This window comes from Desmodus rotundus, chromosome 13 (genome assembly GCF_022682495.2).
Source record: "Desmodus rotundus isolate HL8 chromosome 13, HLdesRot8A.1, whole genome shotgun sequence".
NCBI classification, from domain to species: domain Eukaryota; kingdom Metazoa; phylum Chordata; class Mammalia; order Chiroptera; family Phyllostomidae; genus Desmodus; species Desmodus rotundus.
In genome coordinates this window covers 22206271-22223213 of record NC_071399.1, presented here as the reverse complement: position 1 = coordinate 22223213, position 16943 = coordinate 22206271, and the positions used below count along the sequence as shown (strand labels likewise).

The 16943-nt window shown below is 37.1% G+C and overlaps 1 protein-coding gene across 4 annotated transcripts in view; it reads left to right on the top strand.

The window, feature by feature from the left end:
- NSD3 (nuclear receptor binding SET domain protein 3) overlaps positions 1-16943 on the top strand; it is a 101958-nt gene that overhangs the window by 74340 nt on the left and 10675 nt on the right. For 3 of the 4 annotated variants that reach the window (XM_024562739.3, XM_024562737.3, XM_045197162.2), the window contains 4 exons: positions 3403-3600; positions 4067-4240; positions 8474-8620; positions 11893-12049. In XM_024562739.3, coding sequence (XP_024418507.2) covers positions 3403-3600; positions 4067-4240; positions 8474-8620; positions 11893-12049 — 676 coding nt within the window. The remainder of the gene's footprint in view (positions 1-3402; positions 3601-4066; positions 4241-8473; positions 8621-11892; positions 12050-16943) is intronic. The other variant, XM_024562740.3, reaches the window with a different exon arrangement.

The following is a 16943-nucleotide window of genomic DNA, read 5'->3' as shown; positions in this document are numbered from 1 at the left end:
GGGGAGTCAAGAGTTATATGCAGATTTTCACCTGGGGAGGGGTGTCGGTGCCCTTAACCCCTGTGTACTTTATTTACTTACTAAATTGCCTTTGGTTTATTTATTATCATGTTAAAATTAGTTTGATACTAATCTGGTACACTTCAACATTAAGAGTGAAAACTCAGATTCTTTAAACCGTAATTTAAGATCATTTAGGAAGTTTTGTTTAACAAAAGATAAACACTTTTCATGTAAAATATATTACAGGATAATGCGTACCTAATAAGTTCTTATACTACAACTTTCTATCATTTATGACAACGTGATTTCTGAAGAGAAAGTATTTTCATTTTCCCTTCCGAATAATATGTGTAACAGCCAATGTTATTATTTACTTATTCTAAATAAAGACCATGTCCAAGTGAGAAGGGAGGGTGTGGGAAGCATGCTAGAGCTGGAAACATAAGTCTTAAAGGGGTTTGATAGCTCACCTCTCTGTTAATGCAACAGCATTTCCAGTTACAACAGTTTTCATTTCTGTTAGACTTACTTTGATCAATTTGCAAGTGAAAGACTTTGATTTTTACATAGAGCAGTTTTTGCATTAGGCAAAGTGTCAAGTCAAACCTCTTAACCTTTAAAATAAGGTTTTTTTAATGGATTTTAGAGAGAGCGGAGGGGGAAAGAGAGAAATACCAATTTGTTATTCCACTTGCTTGTATTCACTCATTCGTTAGTTGATTCTTGTGTGTGCCCTAACCAGGCATCAAACCTTGGCGTACTGGGATGATGCTCTAACCAACTGAGCTACCTGACCAGGGCCTAAGCTGTTTTTAATTCTAGAAGTTATTTTTAAAAAATACTATTGCATTGTATTAGTATTGTAAAATATAATTTGAATGCATTGTAAAATATAATTTGAAATTATATCTCTACGATAGGACAACAAAATTTCCTGCTGAACTTTATTTCTCTAACAAAACTGGTAATAAAAAAAATGAACATCACAATTATAGGCACTAATTTTGAAGAATTTTTATAATTTATCCAACTTACAAAGTTTAGTGCTTCTGGAACAAAATCTCACTTTCTATGAAAAATCAAAACAAAAAACTGTATAAGAAAAATAGGCAAAAGGCTCGAACACTCCCCAATGATGATATCCAAATGGCCAATAAATAATCACTTATAATTTTCATATGTAAAACAGACACAAAATGAAAACACATAATCCTGATTTTAAAAAAGGCAAAAATTAATAGCTAGATGTGTCACTTAAACTGTAGGAAGTCGAGGACAAAAAGAAAATATTAAAATTACTCACAAAAAGACAATTATCTTCACAGAACAACAAAACAAATTAATAAAAATATTGTTACAATTTGCAGATCTTTGATTACAGCTAAACTTTTTTTTGTATTTTCATTGACTCTTGTGAATGATCTATTCATATGTCTTTTCTAATTATATATTGAGGTGTTAAAGTCATTAATATTTTAAATTTATATCTAATTATACAAGTAACACATAAATACGATGTTATGAAAATATTATCATTGTAGCTCATGCGGAAGTCCCCCTAGGTCATCAGTCTTAATTTAGGCTCCTCCCTACCTCTAGCTGTCACCAGAGGTAAGCGTTGTTACCAGTTTGGTGGGTGGCGCTGCGTATCTCTTTCCGTGTGTGCACGAGTGTTTGCGTATGTGTAACATTCTTATGTGTGTTGTAGTAAAAATGTATTATGCCATTGTTCCGCAGATGGATTTTTCCCTTAGTTTCTCTTCCTATTCCTCTGTTGAAGGACGTTTGAGTTGCTTTCAGTTGTTTGCAGTTACAAACATGCTCGGTAACATTCTTTCACAGACACACGTCTGTCCTAATGTAGAGAGCAGGAAGTAGGAATTCCTGGCCACAGAAAATGAACATACTTTCTTTAAAAAACATGGCTACTACCTTGTTTTCTTCCAAGGTAGTTCCTTCCAACCTAAACGCCTACCGGCAGTATATATGTGAGAGTTTCTTTTTCTCTACACCCTGATCAGCAGTTGGTATTATCAGACTTTTGAAGTTTTTTCCTATTGATGAAGTTTTAAAATGTTACATGTGGTTTTAGGAGTGAAGTGGAGCATTTTTTCATGTTTACTGGCTTTCTGCTTTCTGTAAATTGTCCCTTCGTTCCTTCTGCCCACTGTTACTAGGCTGTTTTGTTCCTGTTTTGGTTGATAGTTCTTCATGAGTCTTGTTTAGCTATCTTTGCTTATATATGTTGCATCTATTTTTCACTATATTTGAGCTCTATATAACGAAACAGTCCTTTGTCATCTTTGTTGACTATATTTTTCCACATCTGTTTGTCTTTTTCTTACTCCTTCTTTTTTCTATTCTAATCGGCATTATTTCTTCCTTTAAATATTTGGCAGATTGACCAGTGGAGTCATCTGGGCTTGAAGTTTTCTTTGTTGGAAGGTTTTTAATTGTGGTTTCAATTTCATTAATAGTTTCTATAACTAATCACATTTTCTATTTCTCTGTCACTGTTAGTGAGTTGTGTTTTTCTAGTACTCTGTTCATTCATCTAAATTTTCCAGTTTATTGGCAAAAATGTAGTGATTTCCATTTATTATCTTTTTATCTTGGTCAGATTTATAGAGTTGTAGCATTTTTAAGTGTCTGATATTGTTAACATGTATTACTGCTTCTCCTCCTTTTTTTGTTTAGTCACTGTTTCCAAAAATCTGAGTTTCATTAATCTTTTTCAAAGAAGCAGCTTTTGGTTTTCTTAATCCTGCCCAATGTATATTAATGTCATTTCATTTTTGAAGTATTCTCACGGGGCATAGAATTTTGGCCTGGTAACAATTTTCTTTCAGCCCTTTGAAGATAACATCCCATTATTCTCTGGTTTCCATTTTTCTCTTTCAGTCAGCTCTTAGCTTCTTTGAAGGTAATTGTCTTTTCTGTGGCTAATTTTAATATTTCCTCTTTGTCCTTGATTTTGTACAGTCTGAATAATGTCTAGCTGTAATTTTCTGTTTTTTTTAAATTGGGATTATGAATCTTCATCTTACCCTTGTTTTATATACAGACATTTTAAGTGATTATCTAATGGAATCTGTCTTTATAGTTTCTTTTATTTCTTCTGTGTTGGAAAGACCTTGCCACTCTCAGCTCTTGGATGCTGAAAAATTGTGTTCTGGGTTTCCCATGGAAGTAATTTTAGGGTAGAATGAGAAGTGGAGATTAAATTATTTTTAATGCTACATCTTCCAGTCAGTTATCATAGTAGATCAACCCTTCTAACAAAATTTACTAAGTGATACTTTAGCTATTTTCAGTTTTGATGTCAGTAGCTGCATTTATTGAAAAGGAATATGCTTTAATCAGCTTTTATTTGCTCTCTGTTCCCCATCAATTCTCCAGGACAGCACCCGTGTTTTTCATGTAAGGTGCCCGGTACAGAGGTGAAGCGGTGCTCTGTTGGCGCTTGTGGGAAGTTTTATCATGAAGCCTGTGTCCGCAAGTTCCCCACTGCCATCTTTGAGTCGAAAGGATTCCGCTGTCCCCAGCACTGCTGCTCTGCCTGCTCCATGGAGAAGGACATCCACAAAGCAAGCAAAGGTAAAACAGCTAAGGAAGGGGGCAGAGGTTTTTTCTTTTAAGTTCAGTAGCAAGTAATAAACATATTGTTAAAGAACATCAGGCATTCTCTCTGTTCATCTGTAGATACCCAAGCTCAGCCACAATAGATAGCATGATAAGTAGGGATTCGGATCCAATTCAGACCATGAGAAGAAAATCCCATATGTTCAAAGTTACCCTTGAAAATTCCTTCAACAGGTGCCATTGGAGAACACCATCTCTTCCAGCATTGGCGCAGACGAATTTTTCTTTGGTCTCTAGATGGGCACTGTGTTTAGGGGCCATACAGTGTAGGAGTGACAGCCAAACTTGGGAAGAAGAATATTTTTATCTTACTCTAATCAACATCACATGGGAACCCAGAAGAACCCAACTCCAGAAATCTCAACTTATATATCCAGCTAATGCCTTATGACATAGATCCTCTTTGACTTGTCTTAAACAGGCCGCATGATGCGATGTTTGAGATGTCCAGTAGCCTATCACTCGGGAGATGCTTGCATTGCTGCCGGAAGCATATTTGTGTCCTCCTACATTCTCATCTGTAGTAATCATTCCAAACGTAGCAGTAATTCGTCCTCTGCTGTAAATGTAGGCTTTTGTTTCGTTTGTGCAAGAGGTGAGTGTCAGTCCTTTCTCTTTATTTCTTCCTGAGTTCATTGGCCTATTTCCCCATAAAAATAGAGTTTCAGTAATATCCCTGAGAGAGATGAACACCTCCAGTAACTAGCCTCTTATTTAATGTTACACATTCAAATTGTTCGAATATTAATTCTTCTATAACTTAGGCTGAAGTTTGCATTTTTTAAGTAACTTAGAATCACACATAAGTTCTCAGCATTTCTGCTTGGAGCATCAAAAGATCAGTCTGTTCCCTTCTGCCAACTTCTTCTATTCAAAGTAGGTCTTCCCATGTCGTATTTTTTAATTCAGAGCTTACAGCTGATTGAGATTTCATTTGGCAAGCAAACCAATCACATTTATTTCTTAACCGTTTATGTTGTATTTTGTCATGTTTTGGTCGGGCATTGAGGAAGGCCTGATGGGATCCAGCCAAGGAAACACGTGGGGTGGGGTTGGCTCAGAGCCAGCAATGCAGGCTGTCGGTGTTCAGGTATGCCAAGAGGTTGCTCAGCTAAAAACAATATTGTGTCCTTGAGTGGTCAGTGAACTTGAGTTTGTGATAAATATAAAATAGAACTTTTCTAGACTGTACTGAAGGTGAGGTTTTTGGTTTTGTTTTTGTTTTTTGCTGTAGGAGATAATTATTTTAATTTGCTGAAAGTACCATAAAGTATTTTTTAATAGAATGTAGGCGGTATGATAGACCTTGAGTTGCTTTGCTTTCATAGCTCTCATTTTAAAAACAATAACTGGGCCGTAAAAGGTTAAAGCAATAGTAGTCCTTTGTGTAGCAGCCATTTGAGTCCATTGTACATACTGCTTTCAGTATGTCTAAGTTTTGTAAGCACTAGGGTCGTTACCACTAGAAGAGAACCACTGTGTCCTTCTTTACTAGAACAATTACACAACTGTGTCCTGCTCTGAAACCTGGCTGGTGCATGGAGAAGGAGGTCGAAATGTTTCACGCCACATTGTAACAGGTGCCTGAAACGTTCAAATAGTCAAAAGAAGTAAAGTTACCACTAGTGTCTTTTCCATCTCCCCCTCCCTAAGAGAGTGATGATAGGATGGAAATACTGATTGAGTGGCTAGCTTTAGAGACCTCTAAACAGATGAGTGCCAATGAGAGCATAAAGTTTCTGTCACTTTGTTAGTATTTTCCTCAACCGTTCTAGGCACGTATTATTACTCCCTTTTACTAGAGGTGTGTGTGCATGTGTTTCTGTTTGGCATGTGTGTATAACTAGGCCAACATTTTTCAAGTTTTAACTCTCATGTTAACTTACTTTGGAGTACATGCTGAATCAAGTACCATCAGCATATTAACCAATATAACCATATTTTTTGGCTCTATTTCATTCAATAATTGGGAAACTTTTTTTTAAAAACATTTATTTTATTTTTAGAGAGAGGGAAAGGGAGGGAGAAAGAGAGGGAGAGAAACATCAATGAGTGGTTGCCTCTCACGTGCCCCCCCATCGGGGACCCGCCCGCAACCCAGGCATGTGCCCTCACCAGGAATCGAACCAGCAACTCTTGGTTCGCAGGCCTGCACTCAGTCCACTGAGCTATACCAGCCAGGGCAATAATTGGGAAACTTTTAAAACAGGTATTTTCAATTTAACACAGGCAGAAAATAGCCCATTGTCAAGGGACCAGTTTTGTAGAAAATCTAGCAATTTTGTTAAATTTAACTTACATGCCTTGATAAAAAGGCTGGGATAATGGAAATGAAGGAACAACCCATGTTTTAACAAAAGGATCTATATTTGCATCTTACCAATTTGGAAGTTCTAAAGACTATATTTAAATGCCTATTTAAGCAAGATTATTTAATTCCCAAATATTTTAACTGAAACTTTGTCCAGTAAACAGAAACTTTCATTTTCCTTTTCAGGATTTTGCAGAAAGTTAATCTAAATAGATCAGATACTGGGATTTAAGAAAGCTGAAAAGTTTTTTAGAAATAAATGTGTTCTTTATTCGTTATTTATAGAGGTCTCGTTTTTAAAGGAGACCTAAGTATAATAAATCCACACATTAAAAGGAATACTTCAATCATTTACCATATTTTGCTGCGTATAATGTGTACTGTTTTGGACAAATTTTTGAGGGAAAAATCAGCACACCGTACATGGGTGTAATAATCCCGTGTACAATGCACACAAAAACGTGGGTGCACGTTACACACAGGAGTGGTTACACGTGGCAAAATAAGTGTCTTGGCATGAGAAAGCTTGGCTTGTTTAGTTTCTGTTTCTTGCCTCCGTTAGTTTTTCTTACTTCTTGGTTACTGCTGTTTGAGATCATTAAGCTAACTCTTAAGGATATAATTATCTAGAAATAGTTGAAGGTTTAGAGGGACGTTGCTGCTGCTTTGCCCTCCCCGCGATGCCACAGGCAGTGTGCAGTCCTGTTTCCGTGTAGTATGCCGGGGTGGGGAAAAGTAAGTTTACACTTGTGAGTATGCGAAACAGAGTTTGTTCTTGTATTATTTATTAATTATTGTATTATTTGTTGTATTATGTAAACCTGCTTTTGCCCACCCCCGTATATTTAGCACCTTTCATTGGGAGGGTAGTGTAAATAATAGCGAGCTAATTTCTATGCCTCTCTTTGTAATGGTAATTTTAAAGATTTTAATTTATTTATTTTTAGGGAGGGAGAAAGAAAGGGAGAGAAACATTTCCTGGTTGCCTTTTATGCCTCTCATTACCTCTCCTACGTGCCCTGACTGGGGACTAAACCCGCAACCCAGGCACGTGCCCTGACCAGCCAGTCTTTGACCTTTCACTTGCGGACGCCACCCAGCCCACTGAGCCACTCCAGTTGGGGCTGTGATGGTAATTTTAAGTGGAGAAGTTAGATAAGGGGTTTTTTTAATCTTTAATAATAATAGCAATTTATTTTACATCTGTAAATCAAACTTTACTAGAAACTATCTGAATATATTGCTACAGTTGCCCTAAGAAGTTATTTCTGCATTTTATGTGGATGAGAACTCGGAAGCCCAGATGAAATCATTTACTTGGAGGTAACACAAGTTGTTACATAGAGGGACCAGCATGTGTACTTGATTTTTCTTATTTCAAAACCCATGTTTTTAATACTACACCACTTCTCTTTATTAAATGTATGAAATTCATTTGACATTATATAACTTTTATTCAAAGATTCTTATATTATTACCAATTAGCAATTTCAGTTCCATTCTGTCGTCTGGATCCAGCTGTTTCTGAAATCTGCCCCAGCGTAGGGTAGCATCAAACGGAGATAACATTGGGAGAAAAAAGTAAACGGTATCCCCTTTAAAAACAAAACTCTTTCCTCTTCTCAAAATGATCTCTGTGAAACTGCTGTCGTGATTTGTATTAGAGAGTCCTAGATCATTATTAACTGACCGGTAACCAAATAGAGAAATTTCCCCTGGTCTTAGAGTCCCTAGTGTAGCAGTGGCCTGTAGCTATGTCACAAACTTAACTAGGGGAAGGGGAGTGGGAAGAAGAGAAGTGGATGTCACAAGTGGGTGAGAGCAGATTTTATGTTTTCCTCCAAATAGGATCACTGTATTAGTGGATCAGAAGTACTGTTTTTTATAAACTGTTAGGTTGGTAATCACTTTATATCATGGCAGAGAAAAAAATTTGAATGGTTTGTATTACCTCAGTGAAGTTCAACAAATTATGGCCCCTTTAAAATTGATATCGTATTGATAGAGAAAAGCTTCATTATCTGGCAGAGAAAACTAGCATCTATTTTAAAATATCTCAAGATATGAATAGAGAGAAGGAGAAACTCAGTTCTTCCTTTAAGTGCTACTTGATACATTGAAGGTAGATCACGCTCTACTATGTTATGTAAATCTTATTTCCAACAGTTAAGTGATATGTTATTTCGTTCTCTGGATTATCGTTTTAGTACTTCTAAATGTTAAGGAATGTAGCTTTATTTTTCTTAGGGAGTTTTCTGTATGATGTCAAATATAGTTTACACCTTCAGGTTAATTTGGAGTTTTCTTCTGGGTACGTAGGTCTCTATATAGGGATAGGGAAACTCCTTTTAATAACTATAGAAAGATTTTTCTGTCAGATCTTTCTTTTTCTTCATGCTCTCTTTATGCCTCCCAACTTTAAGCACAGCTACATACTAGGTGTTGGTTTATTTTTTCTCCTCATGGAATCATGGGTAGTTTCATTGCAGCTCATCTCTTTCTGTTTGTCTCGTATAGGGCTGATAGTTCAGGATCATTCAGACCCCATGTTCAGTTCATATGCCTATAAGTCCCACTACCTACTGAATGAATCAAATCGTGCAGAGTTGATGAAATTACCTATGATTCCTTCTTCGTCAGCTTCCAAAAAGAAATGTGAGAAAGGTAAAAATCAAAATAGTTTCTCTCTTTTATTTTTGCATTTCCTATTTTTTTTTCCTAAATGAAGGGGGGGAATGTATGCCTGTCAAGCACCATCTGTTGCTTTCAGTCGATTCTGCCTTGGTGGTTGTGACTATCTTCATACAGCTGCAAAATTATCAAAAAGGGCTTAAAATAATTCCACTACAAATTTTTACTCACTGTTCTCCTCGAACAAATTTTCACACATTTCATATATCTGCAGGTTGTTAAAGTTGGAAGACTAGGATTTTGCTTGATATAGAAGAATATTCTAAGGGCTCTTTCTCTTTTGCCTGATGGAGAACTACCTTTCATGTTAGAATACAATAGATACAATGCAATTCGTTACTAACTTTCAACTAAATAACAAGATGATTAAATAGAGGGAAACCAAGATACTGTTACTTAAAGATGTGCTTTTAGAATACATTCTATCATTTAGTTTCTTAACTGTTTTTGTTACGATGCTATGAAAACTAGTTGCCCTTCTCTTAGGATTCATTAGTGGGCAGCTGGGGAGGATACCTCAAATACTGGATATTGAAAGGCAACTCAGCTGAGCTGAAGAACTTACTAGAGCTTACAGATAATTTCTCCACAGAGAATCAGGAGCTAAATGTATATTCATATTCTCCCATAGTCTGTGGAAGAAAATCTTAACTTATGTTTAGTTTTACATAGCATATACGTAATAAAAATAAAAAGTGGTTTAACAGTAATGTATTTTTGGGGAAGTTACTATCTCAGCAGGTAAAATAAATAACCGGGAAGGTGAAAGCCTTTTCCTGTACACATTCCCCTTAGGATCTTGGAGCCAGTTTCAGATTCTATAAAGAAAAGTTCATTCATACCTAATATACTGGATCGGAAGTGGGCGTTTTGTTTTGTTTTCCTTCATGTTGCCTGCTTGATGTATCTTTGCTCTATCAGAATTCTTAAGTGGCAACCTGTAGCTAAAAGAAAGTATACCTAAGAAGCTGATTGGAATCTGGAAAAGTAGGTTGGAGAGCTGTAAGTTTTTGGTTTGATTTCCATTGAAGTCACAGTATGTCACCTTACTGCTGACACCTACTTCCAAAACAAAGAAGGGCATCGGTCTACCTCCATAACGCAACAAAATTCGACCACTCGAAGCATTTTAGGAAATGCCATATTTTCCTGCTGTTGCCGTTAAAATTAGATTAATTCAATTGCTGCTTACTTTGTTTTCAGTACTCAGTTTTGACTTTGACATATATTGAAATTATTTTGAGCCCTGTGTTTGCTTGGGTTGAACCCTATCTTCTTTTTGCACTCTAAAGCAGTTTTCTTGCATAGCACCAAGGTGGATTGTTCATACATTTATTTTTCTATTTCCCTTGTGTATTTTTTTTTTGTCAAAAAATCGTGATGATTTTCACTGATGATTCTCAGTCTGTATTTCCTCTGAAATAAGACTTAACACTCAGGACTATTTTATAATGTGAAAAATGGCCAGTCTGACTCTGCCACCTCAGCTCTAATAGTTGCATGCCCTCTAAAAGCTATTTGCAAAGGCTGTTCTCCCTATTATTCCCTTCTTTCTGTTGGAAAAAAGTAGATTATCTCATTTTAGTTTAAACTTACGGAAGAATTCCTTAGCTAGTCTAAGAGCATCAGACAGCTAGTCTGTAGGTTGGAGAATTGGAGCCATTAGTCCCTGTTGAGATTTGCAGACAAAGGGGAAAATCCCAATGATTGAAGTAAAAGCTTTTAAGCAGAGGAAATATAGTAATTTAATTCATCACTGATTGCATATGGATTTTCTTTTTGTTTTTATGTTAATCAGTTAGAAGTTTGAAAGTCTGCAGTAATATAAGATTTTCTGGAAAATTGACAGCAAACCCTCAAAAGGTTGGAGCATGTGATTTGATAAAATTGTATAGTGGGCTCCTAACCTTTAGCTTATGAGACTTTAAATCTCAGTGAACTTGTGGGTTATAGACCTGATTTTCTGGTGGGAAGATGACTTTTTTTTTTGCAGTAGATGTCGTTATCATGTTTCATCTTCAGTGGTTAACATCCTTCTTTGTCACTTGTTGAAATACCTGTTACAAATACCAAATCTTTTTCATTTCTTTGCGTTTAGTAATATTACTTTGTTTTGTTTGCCACACCAGTTTTGGTCTTAATCCAGAGATCATTTTGTGTATTTAAAAGGAGAGGATTTTGCTAGGGAAATTGGAGGGATCTCCCTGCGTATGGTACTTCATTCTACACTGCTATAATTTACTTAATTGTGTGCTATAAAGCAGTGGTTTTCAATGTGACGTTAGAAAAGGCTTAGTAAACAAAATGTTTTAACTATGTCTAATATTTCAGAAAATCCAACAGAATCACACACTTACGCAGACTAAGGCTGCGTGAGTTTCTTCATATTTAGCTGTGGTTTAAACAATTCAGTGTGATAATGCTCGTTTTGTTACTGGATTCAGAAGCTCGGTAGTTAGCTATTTCTTTGGTTAATAAAAACAGGAAAAATACTACTTTTAAAATGCAGGGGTTTGGGTTTATTTCTGGTTGGTAAAATATCTGAAAACATACAGGTCCGTGAGGGAAGGGGAGGGGGCCCTCGGTGATGAAAACGTTGCAAACCACTGCTCTATAGCCCGTGTGGCGTTTCTCTTCCCCGAGAGCCTGACGGCGTGCGTCCTCGCCAGCTTGAGCAAGTGCAGCCCTCTTGCTTTTTTGTATTCTTTTGCGGGAAGAAAAAGTACTGATCAACCTATTGCCTGTTTCCATTCTTGCTAATCGTATTATAAAGGGATATAGTCGACTATGGCACTGAATTAAAATACAAAGATGACCATTGCTTGCTTTCTTAGTTCTCAAGGAGAAAAGAAAGTAAGCTGCTACATTATTTCTTTGAAAATCTGCTCTCAAGTCTGCTCTGTGTAAAGATTTCATGCAACTACTTTGTCACATATTAAGAGCTTTAGCTTCCTACTAAACTGATATCTCAATGGTCCACATTTTACAGGGGTGGGGAGTATAGTAATGTTTCTTTTGCTATTCAAAACCTGAGTTTCTGCCTACTGAATGCTCGAAAAGGGAGGAAGCTACATCTGTTTATTTGCTTTCTATTTTAATCCATCGCCATAGATATGATTCCATCCCTTTGTTATTTTCCCCCAATTTGAATCAAATTCAGTGCACTGAAAAGATAACTTTCTCCTTTCTCTTTCTTTTTCTCTTTCCTCTTTTCTCAGTTATTAAGACTGTTTATTTGTTTCAAGGTGGAAGATTGCTCTGCTGTGAATCGTGCCCGGCTTCCTTCCACCCGGAATGCCTGAGCATAGAAATGCCAGAAGGCTGCTGGAACTGTAATGACTGCAAAGCTGGCAAGAAACTACATTACAAGCAGATTGTTTGGGTCAAATTGGGAAATTACAGGCAAGTTTTCCCAAAGACAAAGAGGAAGTATTCAGTCACTGTTCAGACCTAGGTTCATAATCTGTATACAGACAGGCTAGGAGAAGGTGGAACAGCAGAGCTATTTCCTGAGAGAGAGAGAAGGAGGGGGGCGGGGAGAGAGAGAGAGCGACGGAGAGAACACGCACATGGTCTGGTTGACCTTTGTTTTAAGTTCCGAAAGTTATTTGATACCAGTGAACTATGTACTACTAGATTTTGGAATAAAAAGTCTTACGTGGTTAAGAAGGAAGATGTTTTCTTTTTGTCCTAATTAGGTTTATATTGACTTTGATTTCTAATAAAACCAAGAGTTTTTTCCTAGACAAAATGATTCTCTTTGCCCCTAAATATGGTCCATTTTAGGTCAGGCTAGAAGCTCTAAATTGTGTACAAAGAGAATTTTTTAGGATTTAAAGAGATAGTTTCATTACAAGCCTTTGTTTTTGTTTGTTTTTAGAGAGAGGAGAAGGGAGGGTAAAAGAGGGAGAGAAACATCAATCAGTTGCTTCTTGCATGCCCCCAACTGGGGACCTGACCCACAACCCAGGCATGTGCCTTGACTAGGAATCGAACCACCGACCTTTTGGTTCACAGGCCAGTGCTCAATCCACTGAGCCACACCACCCATGACCAAGAGCCTTTAATTTTTATGGGAATGAGTAAGAATTACTATTATTTGAATAAAACTTTCTCCTTGTAAAAAGCCTGTTTTTTAACAAGCCTTCATGAACAGGAATAGTGATACATTTTAAAATCTCTACATTCTGCAATTTGAAGCAAATGTTTATCATTTTCTAAGAAAATTACTACTACTCAAGAAAGCACAATGGAATTCTACTTTTTCAGTTAGAATCCCAAGTAAAATATATTTCTATAGAATTTCAAACATACTGTAATTTATGTATATTTTTGCAAGGGCTGTGTTGTTTTCTCTGTTTTAAATATGCTGCTTGCTTACCTGTTTAACTTCAAAAAGTGTTTTTCTCATACTCTGGTTTCTCTTCAGATTGTATAAATCTTTTGCCATTTGAAAGCTGTTTTTCTCTTTTTAAGTACATTTTATTGATTATGCTATTATAGTTGTCCCAATATTTCCCCTGTTGCCCCCCTCTGCCCGGTACCTCCATTCCCTCCAGCATTGCTCCCCTCCTTAGTTCATGTCCATGGGTTATGCGTAGAAGTTCTTTGGCTTCTCCATTTCCTACACTGTTCTTAACATCCCCCTTTCTATTCTGTACCTACTAAATAAGCTGTTTAATCTCTGCATTTTTCCCCCATTCTCTCCTCTCCCTCTCCCCCACTGATAACCCTCCATGTGATCTCTATTTCTATGAATCTGTTTCTGTTCTAGTTGTTTGCTTAGTTTGTTTTTTTTAGATTCAGTTGTTAGTAGTTGTGAATTTACTGCCATTTTAATGTTCATAGTTATGATCTTTTTCTTATATAATTCCCTTTAACATTTCATGTAGTAATAGCTTGGTAATGATGAATTCCTTTAGTTTCACCTTGTCTGGGAAGCAGTTTATCCGCCCTTCAATTCTAAATGATAGCTTTCTTGCATAGAGCAATCTTGGCTGTAGGTCCCTACTTTTCATCACTTTAGATGCTTCTTGCCAGTCCCTTCTTGTCTGCAGTTTCTTTAAAAAAAAAAAAATCAGCTGACAGTCTTACGGGAACTCCTTTGTAGGTAATTCTCTGCTTTTCTCTTACAGCTTTTAAGATTCTTTCTTTATCTTTAACCTTTGGCATTTTAATTATGGTGTGTGTCTTGCTGTGATCCTCTGGGTCAATCTTGGTAGAGAGTCTCTGTGCTTCCTGAACTTCAATGTTTATTTCCTTCACCAAATTAGGGAAGTTTTCTTTCATTATTTTTTCAAATAAATTTTCAGTTTCTTGCTCTTCCTTTTCTCCTCCTGGCACCCTTATGATTTTATTGGTACATTTGAAGATGTCCTAGAGGTTCCTCAGCCTAACCTCGTTTTATTTTATTTTAAATTGTTTTTTATTCTTGCTGTTCTGATTGAATGTTTCTTTCTCCCTTGTGTTCCAAATTCTCGATTTGATTCTCAGCTTCATCCCCTCCACTGCTGGTTCCCTGTAGATTTTCCTTTATGTCACTTAGTGTAGCCTTCATTTCTGCCGGGGTCTTTTGTATGCTGTTGCAGTACCCAGTGAGTTCCTGGAGCATCCTGATCACCAGTGTTTGGAACTCTGCATCTGATAGGTTGCTTATCTCCATTTCATTCTTTTCCTGGAGTTTTGTTCTGTTCTTTCATTTGGGCCATGTTCTTTGTCTCCTCATTTTGGCAGCCTCCCCGTGTTTGTTTCTGTGTGTTAGGTAGAACTCCTTTGACTTCGTTTCTTAGGGGCATGGCCCGTCTGGGTGAATGTGGCTTCTTTAAATCCTTTGTTGTCAGACTTCCATAGAGCTTGATTTTCTGACCTTTCTGGGTGATATTTGTATTGTAGCCTATGTGTAATTTTTGCTGTAGTTGTGCAAGGAGGCAAGGTATGTTTTTACCTATGCCTCCATCTTGACCAGAAGTCAGAACTTTGTTTTTCAGTTGACATAAATGGCATTGAGGTTGAGAAGGCCCCCAACCCAGGTTTTTTTCAACCTGTGACAGGAAATCTCCAAATCCTAAAAAAATAAAAATAAAAAAGGGCAATTTAAGTATGTAAATAATTTTATACTATATGGCAAATGATATTATAAAGTTTTTAAAAGGAAATGTCAGCCCGGACTGCTGTGGCTCGGTAGATTGAGTGCTGGCCTGTGAACCGAAAGCTTGCAGGTTCGATTCCCAGTCAGGGCACATGCCTGGGTTGTGGGCCAGTTTCCCAGGTGGGGCCATGTGAGAGACCACCGGTGATGTATCTCTTGCACATCAATATTGCACTCCCTTTTTCTCCCTCCCTTCCCCTCTCTCTAAAAGTAAATACATTTTAAAAAGAAAACGGTAATAACAAGCAAATGTCAAACCAGGGGAATGTGTTTGCTTTTACTTCTTTCAGTGAGAAAAGACAAACAGCTTGAGTAAGAAAAAAGGGACAAAGGAGAGAAAACCAGTTTGCAAAAGAATAGCAAATAGAAAACAAACATGTAAAAAACACCCACCTTCACTAAAAAAGTAAATAAATAAATCTTCATTAAAAACAAAGAGTACCCTCCCCTAGCCCCCACTCTGCCCAGTTAACAGACTGGCAAAGGTCGAAAAGAGTAATAATCTCGCAGCTGGGGAAGGCTTGGGGCAACGAGTGCTCCCTGAGAGGCAGACCAGCATCGTGTATTAAAATTCTCACCAAGCATATTCCTTGACCCAGCACCTCCCTTTCAAGAAGTTTATCTAAGGCAAAAATATTGGACAAGCATGCAAAAAATGTATTTTTAGGGGTGTTCATTGCGGTATTAGTTGAAATAACCCAAAGGCTCAGTCCATAGGGGATTTGTCAAATAAATTATGGTGTATTCATATTGTAGAGTATCTTAAAGCCAATAAAAGAATAATGCAGGTCCGTACAGTAACATGGGAGGGTATCCGTGATATAGAGTTGAATTTAGAAAACATCTGAAACAGTATGTACATTATCTTTCCATGTATTTATACAATTTTTAAAATTATAGGTCTAGGTAAAATTTTTCATATCTGAAAAATTCATCTAATGTTAATAGTCTGAAGCATGAGATTGGCATTTTCAATTTTTCTCTTATACATTTGTGCATTGTTTTATTTTTAAAAGAAACACACTGCTTTTATAATTAAAAATACATACCTTTTAGGGTGGAGAGGGGTGTGGGTTTGACAATTAACAGATAAGACATTGCTGGATAAGATATATCTAAAATAGCCCTGACCGGTGTGGCTCAGTGGGTGGAGTGCTGGCCTGCGAACTGAAAGGCCGCCAGTTCGCTTCCCAGTGAGGGCGCGTGCCTGGGTTGTGGGCCAGGTCCCCAGCGAGGGGCCTGCAACAGGCAGCTGACGGATCAATGGATCTCTTGCCCATGGATGTTTCTCTCCCTCTCTTCCTCCCTCCTCCCCCTCTCTCTAAAAATAAATAAATAAAGTCTTTAAAAACATATATATGTAAAAGAGTGTAGGAAACCTTTAGCTCTTCAAATAAATTTCAGAGTATTTTCCTTTTATTTAATTTAGGGGTGCTTTTTTGAGATACAGTTGGCATAACATTTTCAGGTGTACAACATAATGTTTCAATATTTTGAATATAGTATTATAAAATGATCACCACAGTAAGTCTAGTTAACATTCATCACCACATAATAGTTACAGTTTGCTTTTCTTGTGAAGAAAATTTTTAAGATCTATGCTCAGCAACTTTCAAATATATAATACTGTATTATTAACTACAGTCACCATGCTGTACATATTTCCTTTTTCAAAAAGTTGTGAATGTGAAAATATCTTTGCCTTAAATTTTAATCACATGGAATTTTTTATATATATTTTTTAAGATTGTATTTATTTTTAGGGAGAGGGTAACAGAATGAGAAAGGGAGAGAAATATCCCCCAACTGACGACCTGACCCGCAACACAGAAATGTGGCCTAACCGGAAAGCAAACCAGTGACCTTTCAGTTTGGGGGAAGATGCCCAACCCACTGGGCCACATTCGTCAGGGCTCACATGGCACTTTAAAGAAGCCCAAAGCAGTGCTCCAGTTCATAGCCCAGTGGACTTTTATATGCTGGTCATATTCCTCTTGTGTGTCCTGTAAGAACCTGCATGCATGAACTAATTCTAATGTGTCCAGTCAGGCCCAGCTGGGCCATATGAAGCTGTTTGTTTTCCATAACTAGTCACTCCAATGGGGAGCTTCCCAGGATTGTGAGGACCTGGAACAACCCCTGGCAGAA